At 36.4% G+C, this 16,946-nt stretch overlaps 1 protein-coding gene across 1 annotated transcript; it reads left to right on the top strand.

Annotated features, from left to right (window-relative positions):
- The first annotated feature begins 355 nt into the window (after positions 1–355).
- On the top strand, positions 356–16,116 carry LOC135773654 (uncharacterized). The gene is made up of 14 exons (XM_065283353.1): positions 356–428; positions 909–956; positions 1,049–1,120; positions 1,214–1,347; positions 1,485–1,598; positions 7,421–7,478; positions 8,546–8,626; positions 9,757–10,590; positions 10,669–10,794; positions 11,057–11,199; positions 14,489–14,605; positions 14,723–14,780; positions 15,012–15,077; positions 15,156–16,116. The coding sequence occupies exons 1-14, from the start codon at positions 356–358 to the stop codon at positions 15,854–15,856; spliced, it is 2,625 nt and encodes an 874-aa protein (XP_065139425.1). The 3' UTR covers positions 15,857–16,116.
- The last annotated feature ends 830 nt before the right edge of the window (positions 16,117–16,946 follow it).

Below are 16,946 nucleotides of genomic sequence, written 5' to 3'. Positions count from 1 at the left end.
TAATGATTTTAAAGATTCATATAATCTATGAGTAAAAATAGTTGAATACAACGTGAAAAAATATTGTGAAAATTTATTTTAAGGAAAAATATAAGAGTAGTGAAGTCTAACTAAATATTGTTATCAACTAGGATAGTATTGTATTAAAAACCCCTTGTGATAAATGTAAACTATTTATAGGTTTTTCGTTTTTAGGGGCCCATTTGACTTAAAGCTTGTCCAGAAGTATATACAGTTATGTAACTGAATAATTGATTAGAAGATTATAAATTATAATCTTACAACATAAAATAATGATGATTAAAAGAACTATATTAATATTTAAGACGCCTTGATGACGTGTTAATGAATATTCATGACTACACGCTTGTCTACAACAATTCAAGACAGACACGTGCATTCACGCCTCACTAACGGGAGAGGTGCAGGTAAGCAAACAAATTAACATTTTAAATAGTTTGGTTTTACTCCTTTTAAAAGTTTCTCAGTTTTTAGCTTTCATTGGATGAAACCGATAAGCTAATCGCTTTATGGTAGAATGTGTATTCCTTTGTCAATGTGTGACCAACTGAGTGAATTTAAAAATGACTTATTAGGATTAAAGAGATGATAAGATCGGACAAATAATACTTTAATCAGTTACGTATTGATTGTTTTATGACATCTTATATTTGTATTGTCGAGAAAACATAGCCTAGTATAAGAATTAGTGGAAGGTGGTTACAGTTACGTTGCATGTATATGGTTTGTATATTTTTGAATGTAGTTTAAGGGAAGTAACTCTTCGCAAACGTTTTTTAAAGTTTATGTCACCCACGTGTTTAAATCATGGACATAAGTTAGCTTGAAAGTTAGTTTACACAGATAAGATTGCCTCTTGGTATTTCTGTCTCTCTTTCGCCCTCTAGCTGTACCTCCTGCCTTTCTCATCATGTGCACTGCAAGCAGCCATGCAGGTTTGTAGTACACTCACACACTTCTTATATTGTATTATTGTGCCCATCAGGGGAGTTGTTTTTATATTTCTATATTATTAATTATGTTCCAGGGTGTAAAAGCCACCTTTATAATGCCATACGTTCATATCTGCAGAGTGAGAACAGAGCACAGCCTATTATTGGTAAGAGAGATTACAACATCTTCTTATGTTATGTTTCGTGCCTGTCATTATAGTAACACATCTCTGTTATGTGTACTTACATAAACGTTTCAGGTCTGAACAGAATAACTGAGATGTGGACCAACAATGAGCCTCCTGTGTACTTTTGTGACGTCTGCTTTCTGAGAATTTTAAAGACAGACATCAGAAACCATATCGTGGGCAGCCTTCACAGATATAATTACATTGTAAGTTAATTATTTTTAGCTTAATGCTTGCAGCTAACGTTGTGTTAATAATCAAGAGTAATAGTTTGAAAGATGTTCTCTAAGCAGTAGTACAAAGATCTCACATCTATTTAACTTCTGTTATCTGTCTTTAACAGAAGTCTCATCATGCACATGGGTGGAGGTCTTATACCGATCTGACCCTTTTGGCTCGCCCTCTCATGGATCTAGCAAAAACCGTAGAACAGAGAGAGGGAACAGGTGATGTACAGGTAAAATTTGGGAAGTATATCTGAATTTTTATATCAAAATACCCTATTAAAGGTGCAAAACATACATTACCGTGTTTAGAACAGGAGTCTCCAAACTTTTTGTGAGCAAGGGCTATCAGAATGGATAAAACAGGGCTGGAGGGCTACTTTTTTATATAGTCTACTCAACTTTTTTGTTTTCCTTGTTGATTTTATGTTATTTTACTTGTTGATATATGAAAATGTTTACATACTTAAAAGAAACCAAGTTAATATAAAAATATTTAAACAAATTATTAGGGGTGTCCTCGACTAAGGATTTACATATTCGAATCAGAATTGTCGAATCTTTCCATAGTCGACCGATAGTCGAATCATCTATGTTTGTGTGCATGGGTTGGCAGGGGGCCAGACCAGGTACAAATTGGTTACTTTTATTTTCTTTCACAAGCAGCACACATAAACAACTTTCTGATAAAGTGACCAAAACTGTCTTTCAAGTAATAAACGAAGACAAAACTGACGATGCATTTATATATTTTTTTTTAAGGTAAAATGTAAGGCAACATTTGTTTAATTATTCCTCATAACAATTTAAAGCCACGATCTACAGAACATCACACAAAAATACATTTTGATAACTAAACCTAAAAAAATAACAAAGGTGATCCTGCCTTGGAAACTCCGGCTACAATTAAGTGTTTTTATTTAATTTGGAGACAGCGCGTGAAAGCAGTCATGACCAAAAAAATGACAAATAATTTGTGATTGTGACTGTAAATGATATTAAAAACTAATATTTATATACAATTCATTAAACGTTAATTTATAACAAGAAAAACACTGAAATTAATGATTTTATAGACACTACGCGTTATTATTTAGCACAGAAATACCTGCTTGCTTGCTTTGACTTTGATCATCTCTGTATTAACTTTAGATACAGAAAGACCGGATGATATTATTTATTTCAGGAATCTCTTTGCTATCATTTGAAAGTGAACACCGACCAACCATAATATTAAATCACAAGACATTCGTGTCAGGCAGAAATAGGTTCGGTGCAGATACTAGTTTCCGTTTCATCACCGAAATAATAAAAACGGCTTACCTGTTTTGTAGTTTAACTTTTGACAAGATATAACCACTCTTAAATACATTTTAAAAACGTATACTCGTCGAAAAACATCCGTTTTTTAATGTTTAGTTTGATGAACTCCTAAATATGAGACGCAGAGCACCTAGCCCGTTCGGCTAAATTACATGCGCAAGCATGGCCAGCACGCAATAGCGCAACATCGATACAACAAAAAGCTATCCAAAATGTACATACTTAAATTAGATCAGAATTTACATTTATAATAAATACAATTTTTTTAATAAAATAAGGTCAGAAGTAACAAAGTGCAGAACAAATAAGCAAAATGCCTCAAGTGCACGGAAACAAAACACAAGCCAAATAGTTAAATCAGATAACCCAAAGTGATTTATAAATAAAATAAAATATAAAAATTATTAAAAGAATGAAAGGCATAATATAATTTGCCAGCTTTGTCTTTTAAATGTAGAAACAAAGAGGCAATGGTTTATTAACATATAAACCTCTTATGGACGTCTAGCCCGGTCGGGTTGTTGGATTTATTAACGCATTTTAAAAATATTTATTGAAGGCTGCTACTTCACATATTATTTGCAGCATTATCATAATATGCAGTATATTAATATATTGTGAGAAAGCTGTTATATGTGAAATCATATAATGTGTGCACCCATATACGGCCAAAATTGAATATCCTCATTTCATAACACATCTGCGACGATTCGACTGTGAGATTGGTAGTCGAATCAGGCTTCTCCTATCGATGCATCGAATCTTCGACTATTCGGGGTCACCCCTACAAATTATAAACAAATTAGTGCTGGGAAAAATATTAATCGTGATTAATCGCATACAAAATAAAAGTGATTTTCGGCATAATATATGCGTGTGTGCTGTGTGTAATTATTATGTATACATAAATGCACATACAGATAATTTAAGAAACATTTACGTGTGTGTGTGTGTGTGAATATATATATATATATATATATATTATTACAGTGCATTGAAAATGCGCTGTACTGTTCTTACTGGGCTTTTTATTATTATTATTATTATTATTATTATTATTCTTCCAACCAAATTTCCGCAATTAATACGGCTCGAACCGTTTAACTTAGAAACTTCATTCAAACTCTCAAACGTGCGGACTATTCGGGAATAGTGTGCTATGACTTTTATAAGCGATCGGGGGTACGGTCTTCGCCCCAGGGGCGAAAAAGCAGCCGAAAAATCCCATTGACTTAACATTGCGACAAACTTTGACGAGTCGTAGCTCAGACCTAGGATTTCACAGAAACTTGTGACTTGCCACATTTGAAGAGGCTGGCAGGCTCTGTAAGAACATACCTCACAATGGGGTGTAAGCTGTACCCCTGGGGTGTAAGAGGTCCCCAAATTTCCCCATAGACTTATAATGGAGCAGGAATCATGCCCATATAAGGAACTAAAAACGTCCCGGATGGGATATCTTTGCAGCGCAGTGTCATAGAGACATGGGGGTTGGGTCTTTGGGTCATATTAGCTTCATGTTTGCTTCATGCTAAGTCATGCTAGCTTCGTGCTAGTTTCATGCTAGCTTTATGCTAATTTTATAATAAATCTTGCTAACTTAATGTTAAATCATGCTAGCTTCATGTTAAATCTTGTTAGCTTCATGCTAAATCATGCTAGCTTCATGCTAATCATGCTAGCATCATCTTAATCATGCTAGCATCATGCTAATAATGCTAGGATCATGCTAATTTTATGCTAAATTCATGCTAACTTCATGGTAATCATGCTAGCATCATGCTAGCTTCATGCAATTTATGCTAGCTTCATGCTAATCATACTAACATCATGTTAGCTTTATGCTAATCATGATAACATCGTGCTAGCTTCATGCTAATCATACTAACATCGTGTTAGCTTCATGCTAATCATGATAACATCGTGCTAGCTTCATGCTAATCATGCTAGCATCGTGCTAGCTTCATGCTAATCATGCTAGCATCGTGCTAGCTTCATGCTAATCATGCTAGCATCGTGCTAGCTTCATGCTAATCATGCTAGCATCGTGCTAGCTTCATGCTAATCATGCTAGCATCGTGCTAGCTTCATGCTAATCATGCTAGCATCGTGCTAGCTTCATGCTAATCATGCTAGCATGGTGCTAGCTTCATGCTAATCATGCTAGCATGGTGCTAGCTTCATGCTAATCATGCTAGCATCGTGCTAGCTTCATGCTAATCATGCTAGCATCGTGCTAGCTTCATGCTAATCATGCTAGCATCGTGCTAGCTTCATGCTAATCATGCTAGCATCGTGCTAGCTTCATGCTAATCATGCTAGCATCGTGCTAGCTTCATGCTAATCATGCTAGCATCGTGCTAGCTTCATGCTAGTCATGCTAGCTTCATGCTAATAATGCTAGCATCATGCTAACGTCATGCTAATAATGCTAGCATCATGCTAACGTCATGCTAATCATGCTAGCTTCATGCTAGCTTCATGCTAATCATGCTAGCATCATGCTAGCTTCATGCTAATCATGCTAGCATCATGCTAGCTTCATGCTAATCATGCTAGCATCATGCTAGCTGCATGCTAGTCATGCTAGCATCGTGTTAGCTTCATGCTAATCATGCTAGCTTCGTGTTTATCATGATAACATTGTGCTAGCTTCATGCTAATCATGCTACCATCATGCTAGCTTCATGCTAATCATGCTAGCAACGTGCTAGCTTCATGCTAATCATGCTAGCATCGTGCTAGCTTCATGCTAATCATGCTAGCTTCATGCTAGCTTCATGCTAATCATGCTAGCATCATGCTAGCTTCATGCTAATCATGCTAGCATCATGTTAGCTTCATGCTAGTCATGCTAGCTTCATGCTAGCTTCATGTTAGTCATGCTAACATCGTGTTAGCTTCATGCTAATCATGCTAGCTTCGTGTTTATCATGATAACATTGTGCTAGCTTCATGCTAATCATGCTAGCATCGTGCTAGCTTCATGCTAATCATGCTAGCAACGTGCTAGCTTCATGCTAATCATGCTAGCAACGTGCTAGCTTCATGCTAATCATGCTAGCATCGTGCTAGCTTCATGCTAATCATGCTAGCATCGTGCTAGCTTCATGCTAATCATGCTAGCATCGTGCTAGCTTCATGCTAATCATGATAACATCGTGCTAGCTTCATGCTAATCATGCTAGCATCGTGCTAGCTTCATGCTAATCATGCTAGCATCATGTTAGCTTCATGCTAGTCATGCTAGCTTCATGCTAGCTTCATGTTAGTCATGCTAACATCGTGTTAGCTTCATGCTAATCATGCTAGCTTCGTGTTTATCATGATAACATTGTGCTAGCTTCATGCTAATCATGCTAGCATCGTGCTAGCTTCATGCTAATCATGCTAGCAACGTGCTAGCTTCATGCTAATCATGCTAGCAACGTGCTAGCTTCATGCTAATCATGCTAGCATCGTGCTAGCTTCATGCTAATCATGCTAGCATCGTGCTAGCTTCATGCTAATCATGATAACATCGTGCTAGCTTCATGCTAATCATGCTAGCATCGTGCTAGCTTCATGCTAATCATGCTAGCATCGTGCTAGCTTCATGCTAATCATGCTAGCATCGTGCTAGCTTCATGCTAATCATGCTAGCATCGTGCTAGCTTCATGCTAATCATGCTAGCATCGTGCTAGCTTCATGCTAATCATGCTAGCATCGTGCTAGCTTCATGCTAATCATGCTAGCATCGTGCTAGCTTCATGCTAATCATGCTAGCATCGTGCTAGCATCGTGATAGCTTCATGCTAATCATGCTAGCATCGTGCTAGCTTCATGCTAATCATGCTAGCATCATGCTAGCTTCATGCTAATCATGCTAACATCATGCTAGCTTCATGCTAATCATGCTAGCTTCATGCTAATCATGCTAGCATCATGCTAGCTTCATGCTAGCTTCATGCTAATCATGCTAGTCATGCTAGCTTCATGCTAGCTTCATGCTAATCATGCTAGCATCATGCTAACGTCATGCTGAATCATGCTAATCATGCTAGCATCATATTTCATCATGATAACTTTTTTAAATCATGCTAGCTTCACACTAAAACATGTCAACAGCCAGGTAAACTACTAGACTAAATTTCTTTTACATTTCTGGCAATCAACTTTTTGCATTTTCATGCACTGGTAATTCCTTGGGAATTGCATATCTAGTTATACATATCATCACTACATGATTTACATATCAAAAAAAAAAAAAAATATATATATATATATATTAATTAAATTGATATGTAAATAAAAAAATCTTAAATGAATATATGTATGTGTGTGTGGTTAAATATACATAATAATTACACACAACACACACACATATATTATGCAAAAATCACTTTTATTTTGTATGTGATTAATCGCGATTAATCTTCTCCCAGCACTAAAATAAATATTAAAATTGATACTATTAGTAGAATGTGCTTTGCCAGGCAACTCACCGACTCTGTGCAGGCAACATGTTGAAGACCACTGGGTTTGAAGGTCTCTCTACTAATGCATGTTCCCATGGATTAGCTAGTAGAGCATTTTGCATAGGTTTGGTTCCCAGAAAATAATGATGCTGATAAATGAATACCTTGAATGCACTGAAATCACTGTGGTTTAAAGCATTTGTCAAAATGCGTTAATGCAATGAATGCATGTTGATTGGTGTGTCACCTTTAATATTGTGTTTTCTCTGATAAGGTTTTATGTGTGGATGACTCCGAATACAAGGAGATGACATCGTGGCCTGTGCCTGCTGGTTTGTCTAATCTTTCTGTTTTTTGTATATCACTGCTCCACTTTTCCTTTATTTAACACTTATGGGTAAAAGCACCATATAAAATCTGGAGTTTTAAAGGAAAACACCACCATTTTTCAATATTTTACTATGTTCTTACCTCAATTTAGATGAATTAATACATACCTAGCTTTTTTCAATGCGTGCACTTCATCTTTGCACAGCGCGTCTTGAATGTGTTAGCATTTAGCCTAGCCCCATTCATTCCTTAGGATCCAAACAGGGATGATTTTAGAAGCCACCAAACATTTCCATGTTTTCCCTATTTGAAGACTACTACATGAGTAGTTACATGAGTAAGTAGTGGCACAAAATAAAGCGATTTTTTTTTTTTTTAAACGGATAAAAATGTTTTAATTATATTGTATAGTGGAAGAGCACTTAGTTTGCAGCAATTCGACCTCTGGCACAGTAATATCATCACTCCTGTGAACGTCCCCCTCTCGGTCAAACTTCTCTCAATATTACTGTGCCTGAGGTCGACGTGCTGCAAACTAAGTGCTCTTCCCGGATACAATATAGTTCTTATTTTGTAACCGCTTAAAAAATTCCCACGTTTGATTTTGTGCCACCATACTAACTCGTGTAACATGGTTACTCGTGTAACCATGTAACAGTCTTAAAATAGTGAAAACATGGAAGTATTTGGTGGCTTCTAAATTCATCTCAGTTTGGATCGTAATGAATGAATGGGGCTAGGCTAAATGCTAACACATTCACGAAGCGTTGTGCAAAGATGAAGTGCACGCACTGAAAAAAGCTAGGTATTTATTCATTCATCTAATTTGAGGTAAGAACATAGTAAAATATTGAAAAACGGTGGTGTTTTAGTAAAGTAATAGGAGTCACATTAGATTGTACTCCAGGGTTAAAACCCATTACTATAGCTTTGAATTTTACTCACTTTTTACCAGAATCTCTTTAAATTAATTTATGCTGGATGTAAGATCAATTTAACAGTTAGTTAAAGTTTTAAAATGGATTTTTATACCAACCATAATATGCTGTCTATTCCACTGTTGTTTTAGCTTTTGGTAAACTGCAAAGGATAAGGAATCAACAAGATCCTAATGTGATTCAGTCAGTTGTTCATAACAGCGAGGTTAAAGGTTTGCATGCCACATTACTTTTAATTTCCTTTTTCAAATTATCTTATGTAACCCTGCCTGTGAAAACCCAGTGAAAGTATATTTGTTATGTATTGTTTTCTACATAAAATCCAACATAATGTCCAACAAACATTCAGTGAAAATATAACCTTTATATTTTTTATATTGACTTAAGCACTATTCGGACGGGATTAGTTTTCCAAACAACGTTTGAGTTTCAACGTGTCCCCCAGGACGTCTGTGATTTTATGTACCGATTCGGACAGGATTAAAATGATGCAGGCTATTCCAGAGATGGGAGTATCTGTTTCATGCATTTGGGCGTTGCAGAAGAGCACGTGCTCTGGATACGCGTGTTTGTAATGTTTAATATTTTGCTTTAAATGTAAAATTATGAAAGAACATGTAATTTATTAATTTAATTTTAACGAAACAAAATAAAATATACAAATCCTACTAAAGTAACGTTAGCCAACGTGTTTTATATAACTGTCTGCTTATAATAAACCCAAAGAAATGAAGAAATAATGATTAATAACAATTTATTATCTTTATTAATTAACATTACCATTCCGGAGTTAAAGAACTTTGAACGGAGTTTCTTATAACGTTACTGATATTACAGTGGCCAGTCTTAACAGTGTTTGATATTCTGCTCGTCTTTATTTAATTATATATCTATTATATTAATTATTTTAATGAATGGGACTCAGGAAATACAATATACGCGCATTAGTAAGACTTTACGGCAGATCACGGTGGCCAAAACACGAAATGAACCGCGTTTTCAAAAGATATTGCGGGCAAACACAGACATTTGCATCCGGACGGGATTACATTTCTCAGAGGACCTCTGAGTTCGGCGAAAAACAGTAGGTAAATTGCGCTGGAATTCTTACGGAGGTCCTCAGAGAAAAACACAGACATGGCCGATTCGGACGGGATTAAAAACACAGAGGACCTCTGAGAAGCACGATTTTCTCAGAGGTCCCCCTGTAAAACTAATCCCGTCCGAATCTGGCTTTAGACTGTGTTAAAGATTGTAATCAATGATTGAAATTAAACTTTGCTCATCATCTCAATGAAATATGAAATATGTTATTATTTTAATGTATCTCTTTGTGTGAAAGGTAATGAAGCCGCAGTTCAAGAGTTTGAAAACAACGATAAGAATTATTCAGAGTCTAAGGCATCACCAAAGCATCCATCTACTCCACCAGTGAGTTCAAAGTGTTCAGGTATAATAGAGCCTCTCCATAAGCAGTCGAATGCAAATCGAACCTCACCATCTCCTAAAACCCTAAGTCCTGTCAGACCTTTATTACAATCCCAAGAGGCATCTACTCATCTGAATCAAATGGACTGTAACGTTTTATCTAGAATGACTTCCATTGAAAGTTCCCTGGCTCCATCTCTCGTCCAACACATAAATCAAGATCAGACTGTAATCCAAGACAAATACCAAATACCACAAAGATGGATGATGTCATCTAAAACCCAGTGTTTAGCTGAAACAAGAAGTCTACACATGTCAAGAACGATCTCTCTTGTCAGACCACCAAGTCAATGGAGTCCCATCAGAATTCCTTACCAGAATGAAACCGTGCATCCCAATGAAGAAGAAAGTCAGGTCAGCCACCCATTTCCATTAAGCTATGGATCACATTCATTACACCTGGTCCAAACCGCAAATGCATATGAAGCCCAGCTGCAAACATCATCTCTTACTGTGAGTCACATGGTACCAGAAAGAACCCAGGATGGAACCAACAAGCAAGAATCTTTCAGTGATGAAAGTTGTATTCATACTACAGAGCCAGTCAGTGCTGTGGATCTGAGAGTTATCGAGCCCATCATAACCCAGAGAGCATTGGAGCCACATGGTTATAATTCACATGGTTATAATTCAATCTATGATGAGATCGACTTCAAGGAACCATTCAGCACAGACTTTGAAGCACATGGTAGTGTACTTTGTACCCTCATTATTGAGTATTATGTGCTAAGAAAATAATTTACAGTCTGTGTAATTTTACCATTAGCAGTGGAGGCTCAGTCACATACCTCTGTGAAAGAGAAGATCCCTCTGCCCTCACAAAGCCCTTCTAGTCAAATTCAGTCCATTGAGGATACCCCAAAATCCTGCACTAAGAAAAATCCTCTTATTGGTGAGTATATCCATATACTTCATTATCTCGATACAGTCCAACTAAATTAAGAATAAAGTGCATGAATATACACAGATTTACTGTAGCTCAAGGGTCTTGGATTTGACACTTGGCGAATGCATAGCTTTAAGTTAGTTTGGAGAAAGGGGTTTGTAAGTTTTTTTAAATGTACAGTAAGTTAATTTAGCAAAATCATCACAATGAAAAATGCATTTTTTTCTTGTTCGCTGTATTAAACTTTGTGTGAGCGTGTTTATCGCAGGTCTGCAGGCTGTTATTAAGTGCCAGAGCGTTGATGGTAATCCACCTCCATGCTGTTACCTGTGTCAGCTGTGTTCTATGAAGCTGAAGAAGAAAAACGTTATCAGTCACTTGACTGGCTTGCAACATCGACAGTCCTACATAGTAAGTTTATTGCAATATTTTCACTTTTAAATCTTGTTGTATGCCTGCAGCCATATGCTTCTATGTATTATGTGCACAAATATCAATTTTCAGTAATTTGAAGTTAGTGATGTCTTAAGTAGTGACATGCATAACATTTCTTACTACCTGATAAATGATGTCCTGAGAAAATCACGCCTGTCTCAGCAACAGCATGCTGTGTACACACCCGAGGCGAATGTAATGCGTTGTACACACCAAAGCAAAGCATTGCGTTCCTCGCTCTAGATCAGGGCTATTCATATCATACCCTGGATGGCTGAGCACTGCGTAGTTTAGCTCCAACCCTAATCAAACTTAACAACCTGTGATTGTCTAGTGAAAATGAAGACATTAGCTTGCTCAGGTGTGTTTGATCAGGGTTGGAGCTAAACTATGGCCCTGTCCCAAATGGCACACTCCGGACTTGTGGACCTCCTCAGAGTCCAAACTTTGATGACATCATGTAGTGCAGACCTTAGGGACCCTTGACGCGAGTCCAAGAGGGTGCACCGAAGTTGTATTTTGGGACAGACTCGAAGGTCACGCCGGAAATATGAAGAGAAGTTGGCATTCAGTGTGAACTCTTTTCCGTCATCTGATTGGTCTGATTTCTCTTTCGCAAGCACTTCTGGGTAGTAGAGTGTGCGAAGCCTGCTGCAGTGCATCAAGGGTAAAAAGGGGGCGCTGATGAGCACACTTCGGAGTGTAAAAATTACAGATGGGACACCCTACGGACTCGTAGACTAAGCACGCACATGCAATTTTAGGTCACGAGACCGAAAGTCCACATGAAGTGAGCCATTTGTGACAGGGCCTATGCAATGCTCGGCCCTCCAGGGTAATATTTGAATAGCCCTGCTCTAGATGATGAAGTGTACACACCAGACGCGAATAACGTTTGCATGAGTAGATTACATGGAGACAAGCGCAGTGATAGCGCAGTGGATAAGACACATGCCTTTGGTGTGAGAGACCCGGTTCCAATCCACTGTGACACACCATTATGTCCCTGAGCAAGATACTTAACCCCTAGTTGCTCCAGAAGCGTGTGACCTCTGACATATACAGCAATTGTTAGTCGCTTTGGATAAAAGCGTCAGCTAAATGAATAAGTAAGTAAAGAATAAGTAAGATGCAAATTGTGTTAATCTGCATTCTACAGAATCAGCAGTCCAGTGACATGACATCAAACTGATCCTGATTAGTTCTCTTTTGTGCATTTGAAGTGCTGATTGGCTCACAAAAAGAAGCTTTAAAACCAATTTAGAGTTTGACTTTGTAAATCTCAATAGTTTGTTTTCTAAATAAAAAGTTACAGAATGTCTGAAAAAACATCACATAATGTAAATAGGTTGTCACAGAATAAGAATAGGTGAATAACTAAATTTTGACCAGAATGTCATATTGAACCTTATAATTCCAAGGTGACTTGTTGTTTTAAGGTCATCAATATGACATTTTTTACTACGTAATGTTAGTGTCTCCAAAATGTGCCTGTGAAGTTTCAGGTCCAAATACCCTATAGATCATTTATTATATATAATATTTCAACAATGGCAACAGCTTGTCCCTTTAGACAGGGTGGACAATTATGTTTAAACAATGTATAAAAGTTAATTTCTCATATTAGGTGACCTTTAAAGGCACACTTTGCTTTTTTTAAATATGCTTATTTTCCAGCTCCCCTAGAGTTAAATATTTTGATTTTTACCGTTTTGAAATCCATCCAGCCGATCTCCGGGTCTGGCATTATCACTTTTAGCATAGCTTAGCACAGTCCATTGAATCTGATTAGACCATTAGCATCGCCCTCAAAAATAACCAAAAAGTTTCGATATTTTTCCTATTTAAAACTTGACTGCCCTGTAGTTACATTGTGTACTAAGACCGACGGAAAATTAAAAGTTTCTAGGCAGATATGACTAGGAACTATACTCTCATTCTGGCGTAATCAAGGACTTTGCTGCCGTAACATGGCAGCAGGATGCGGAATGATATTACACAGTGGACGAAAATAGTCCCCTGCTATTGAAAGTTACTAAGGGGACTATTTTCGGCTGCTGCGTAATATCATTGCGGTTCCTGCAGCCATGTTACAGCAACAAAGTCCTAAATTATGCCAGAATGAGAGTATAGTTCAGTGATCGGCTGAATGGATTCCAAAATGGTAAAATTCAAATGTTGAACGCTAAGGGAGCTGGAAAATGAGTCCCTTTAAAGTTAGCAAATCGTCTGAAATTGCTTACATCATCTTTAGTTGTCAAATTTAATTGCTTATTGGGTGATTCTCACGAAAACTTGGTTTTAAAAATGTCAAGCATGAAAATGTAAAAATTGCTTAAATTACCTTTTTTTCCCACCAGACATTGAAAAACAAAGTCTGGAGTAAATGGGAACATTAATTTAAACACTTTTACTTATCATTTAACACTTTTTGTAAAATAATTAAAAAAATTAGTCCTAAAAAATCTCATTACCGCAACAGTCAGAAAACATCAACACTGACATATTTTCAAAATTACATGACAAACCTGAAAGAACATAATTTGGAGATTTTGCACATGCATTTAAAATCAAAGTATTATGCTTCTATTAATTAAATTAACATTTAATAAGCATCTGTTGCGGTAATGATAATCAAAATGTCGTGTAAGCATTCTGACAAGACAATATTTCAAATTAACTGTAAAAAATCTTACCTGGTAGCCATCTTGAAGTAACTGGTCTATGTGCTTGGTCACTCAAAATCAAACTTTATTAAAATTCTGTATGTGTGCTTAAACTGTTCTCAAAAAGTGTTGCGGAGGATGAGAACATCAGGCATGGACACATCATTTTCCTAATTTTTCTTCATTATTATTATACATGAATATTCAGTAAATATTTTTTCTGTCATCTAAAGTAGTCTAGAAAAACATCCATTTATTTTTTTTCTAAATATTTTTGTGTTAATTTGATTAAATTACAACATAACGCATGTTCAAACACAGCCGGACACATTGCGGTAATGAGAATTTCAGCAGAAAATGAGATAAAATTGACAAATGATAAATTCTTATGTTGAAATCACACATTGTGTAAGGTAGAACACAGTATTGTGTTAATTCTGATGCTTTTTAATATTACTATATTACACATTTTTATAGCTAAAATCATTAGTGCCGTGGTGTTTCAATGGTTTCGTGAGAATCACCCTATTAGTTTTTTATAAATTTTGCATGCTTTAAACTGGTACTACACTCATGCAAACAAACTTTTATGTTGGCAGGAAGTTTTCCATCCACAGCTCTTGTCTAACATAAAGCAGGAATGCCACAATGAAAATGAGAGGCTGGATGATATTGCTATGCAACTAGAGCAACAGGATGGGAGGGGACAGATAAAGGTACTGCTGATAGAGTTGCCATCCTAAGTCAAAATAATTTGATTTTCATGGTCTGAGATCACTGGAAGTTATAAATTAAAATGCAGATCTGTGTGTTAACTTCATATTGTTTTCTAGGTGATGAGGTTGTCTGCGTGTCTCATTAGTGAGGTAATGCACAGGGATTATCATTGGTGTAAGTACAGCAGCTAAGCACCAAAGGGGAAAACTAAATATTTGCCTTTATATTGTCTCTCATGAGTACACGCCTATATATTGAGAAGAATTGCATATTTACTATTTAAGTACATAGCTAGCGAAATGAATAGTTCCCCCCAAAGTCATCAGTGATGGTCACTTTTTATTATTATCTGTTTTTATGCTTTTCACTTTTTTTCCATTTCATATAATCTATTGGTCAAAAAAGGTATGAAGATATTGAACTGCGGAGCCAGTGTCGAGCCTTTTAACAAATTGCCAGACAAAACCACAGGTAAGCTCACTTGTTGTTTATGTTAAACTTCTTAGTTTTGTGAGTCACACATATTGACCGATACCTCTCTTTATAAAGCCCACAGTCAAGTACTTAAACGTCCAGCAGAGTCAATAAAATCCTTTTCTGGAGCTTCACTCCCAAACCATCTGATTCCCCAAAAAATGAAGAAAGTTGATCCAACAAATGTAATTAGTACTAAAAGTGTAAAGAACCCTGTGTTCAAGGTAAGCCTGTCACTACAAGAGGGACCTGTTGTCATTGAGAGAGATCCTCTAAGAGTTACAGCTACAGTGGCACCTGAGATTGAGAACCAAAGTCCTAAATGCACATACACAGAAAATAAGGCATTGTCTTTAGAGATTAACAGACAGTCTGAAGATCAAACATGCTTGCATGCATGCCCACCGACAGTATACAACCAAGAGGAATCCTGGAAAACACTGGCGTTCCCTGATGGAAATGCGCTTACACAGGCAAGCATTCCCACTCTTACCCATCCGCACACACAAGTCTCGCACGTAGATAGCCGTTTTATTGAGGTCGTGAGCCCGGTTCGGTATGCATATGAAGGGCAGTATGACCATTCTCAAGCTATTCAAGTGGTCGAGCCATCTCTCAGAATTGTAGAGTGTGATTCATTAGAGGAGATGCCAACATATGCCGATTGCCCGGTGCAGGATGGGTTCTTCTGTGGCAATGATTGGATCTTACAAAGGCAAGTCACTGGGCCCAGTGCACAAAGTCATCCTGAGTATATGAGTAATATGTGGTATTGATAATTATGAGCCTTCCAGGGGTCCAGATGTACAAAAAAAGTGTTGGGGGGGGGTTAGAAGATGAGCAGAGACACTTTTGTATTGACTCCAAACTTTCAACTTTTTGAACTGAATGTGAAGGCTTTGTAAAACCAGCAACACATCTATGCAGCCATCACCTGAATCACCAGACAGGTTATATTTTTGCGTTTGTTCTAATATCTATTAAATTAAAATGCTTTTTTAGTCTTTTGTTCAAAATTCTGTGGATTTGTTTTCAGTTTGTCAATTTATTTAACAATTAAATAAAAAAAGATTAATTTGTTTGTGAAACCTTTGCTATGGTGATTAATCAAAAAAAATTGTTACTGCTGTTTGTAAAAATCAACATTAGTTTATGCTACTTAACAGACTCCCTTTGTTGCAGAGATTGTGTATCAATTGAATGTTTATCTCTTTATATTCTATTTGGTAACATTGACCTTAAATTAGTATTATGCTTAGATATTTAGTGTTTTTTTTTTTTTTTTTTTTGAAAAACAGTTCCTTTGTGTCATTAAAACAAAAATTTAATGCATAAGGCAAACAGAAATATAGTTACTATGTTTTTCAACCAAAGAAAGATTTCTCTCAGATTAAGAACTAGTTGATAAGATGTATGTTTTTTGTTTTGTTAATATGTGAAGAAATGTACTTTACAGGCACATTGTACTTCATATGTCTAATTTATCTGATTCAGAGTGCTGTTTGTATTTAAGTTTACTTTGGCAATGCACATTACAAAAAATGTGTCAAAATAGTTATGCTTCAATTGCAACAACAGTGTTTGGTGTCTGTGTTCAGTTCTGTTTCCTACCGCTGCCTGTAATCCTACCACAGAAGCACAACTTTATAATTGTTTTGTTTATTCAGTTTATATTGATTGCAGTATTGTTATTATACAATGAAAAGTTATTTTATTCTTTTATTGGGAATACGTTGAAGTCTACTTTACGTTTTTACTTTATTTCTTTAATAAAATGTTTGCTTTAACAATCCAGTGTTTTTTATTCTAAACAGAAGTATTAGTACTAGAACCGCAATCATTGTTTGAAAAGAATTAAAAAGAAGA

The sequence above is a fragment of the Paramisgurnus dabryanus genome, chromosome 19 (genome assembly GCF_030506205.2).
Source record: "Paramisgurnus dabryanus chromosome 19, PD_genome_1.1, whole genome shotgun sequence".
NCBI classification, from domain to species: domain Eukaryota; kingdom Metazoa; phylum Chordata; class Actinopteri; order Cypriniformes; family Cobitidae; genus Paramisgurnus; species Paramisgurnus dabryanus.
The sequence above is the reverse complement of the archived record's forward strand: the minus strand, read 5'-3'. Positions and strand labels throughout refer to the sequence as shown.

Bases quoted from the DNA above. Each gene is read 5' to 3' on its own strand.
- LOC135773654 (XM_065283353.1), top strand. From the start codon at position 356: ATGACTACACGCTTGTCTACAACAATTCAAGACAGACACGTGCATTCA. The intron at 1,121-1,213 runs GTAAGAGAGATT...TAAACGTTTCAG, and splicing joins CAGAGCACAGCCTATTATTG to GTCTGAACAGAATAACTGAG. The intron at 8,627-9,756 runs GTTTGCATGCCA...TTTGTGTGAAAG, and splicing joins TCATAACAGCGAGGTTAAAG to GTAATGAAGCCGCAGTTCAA.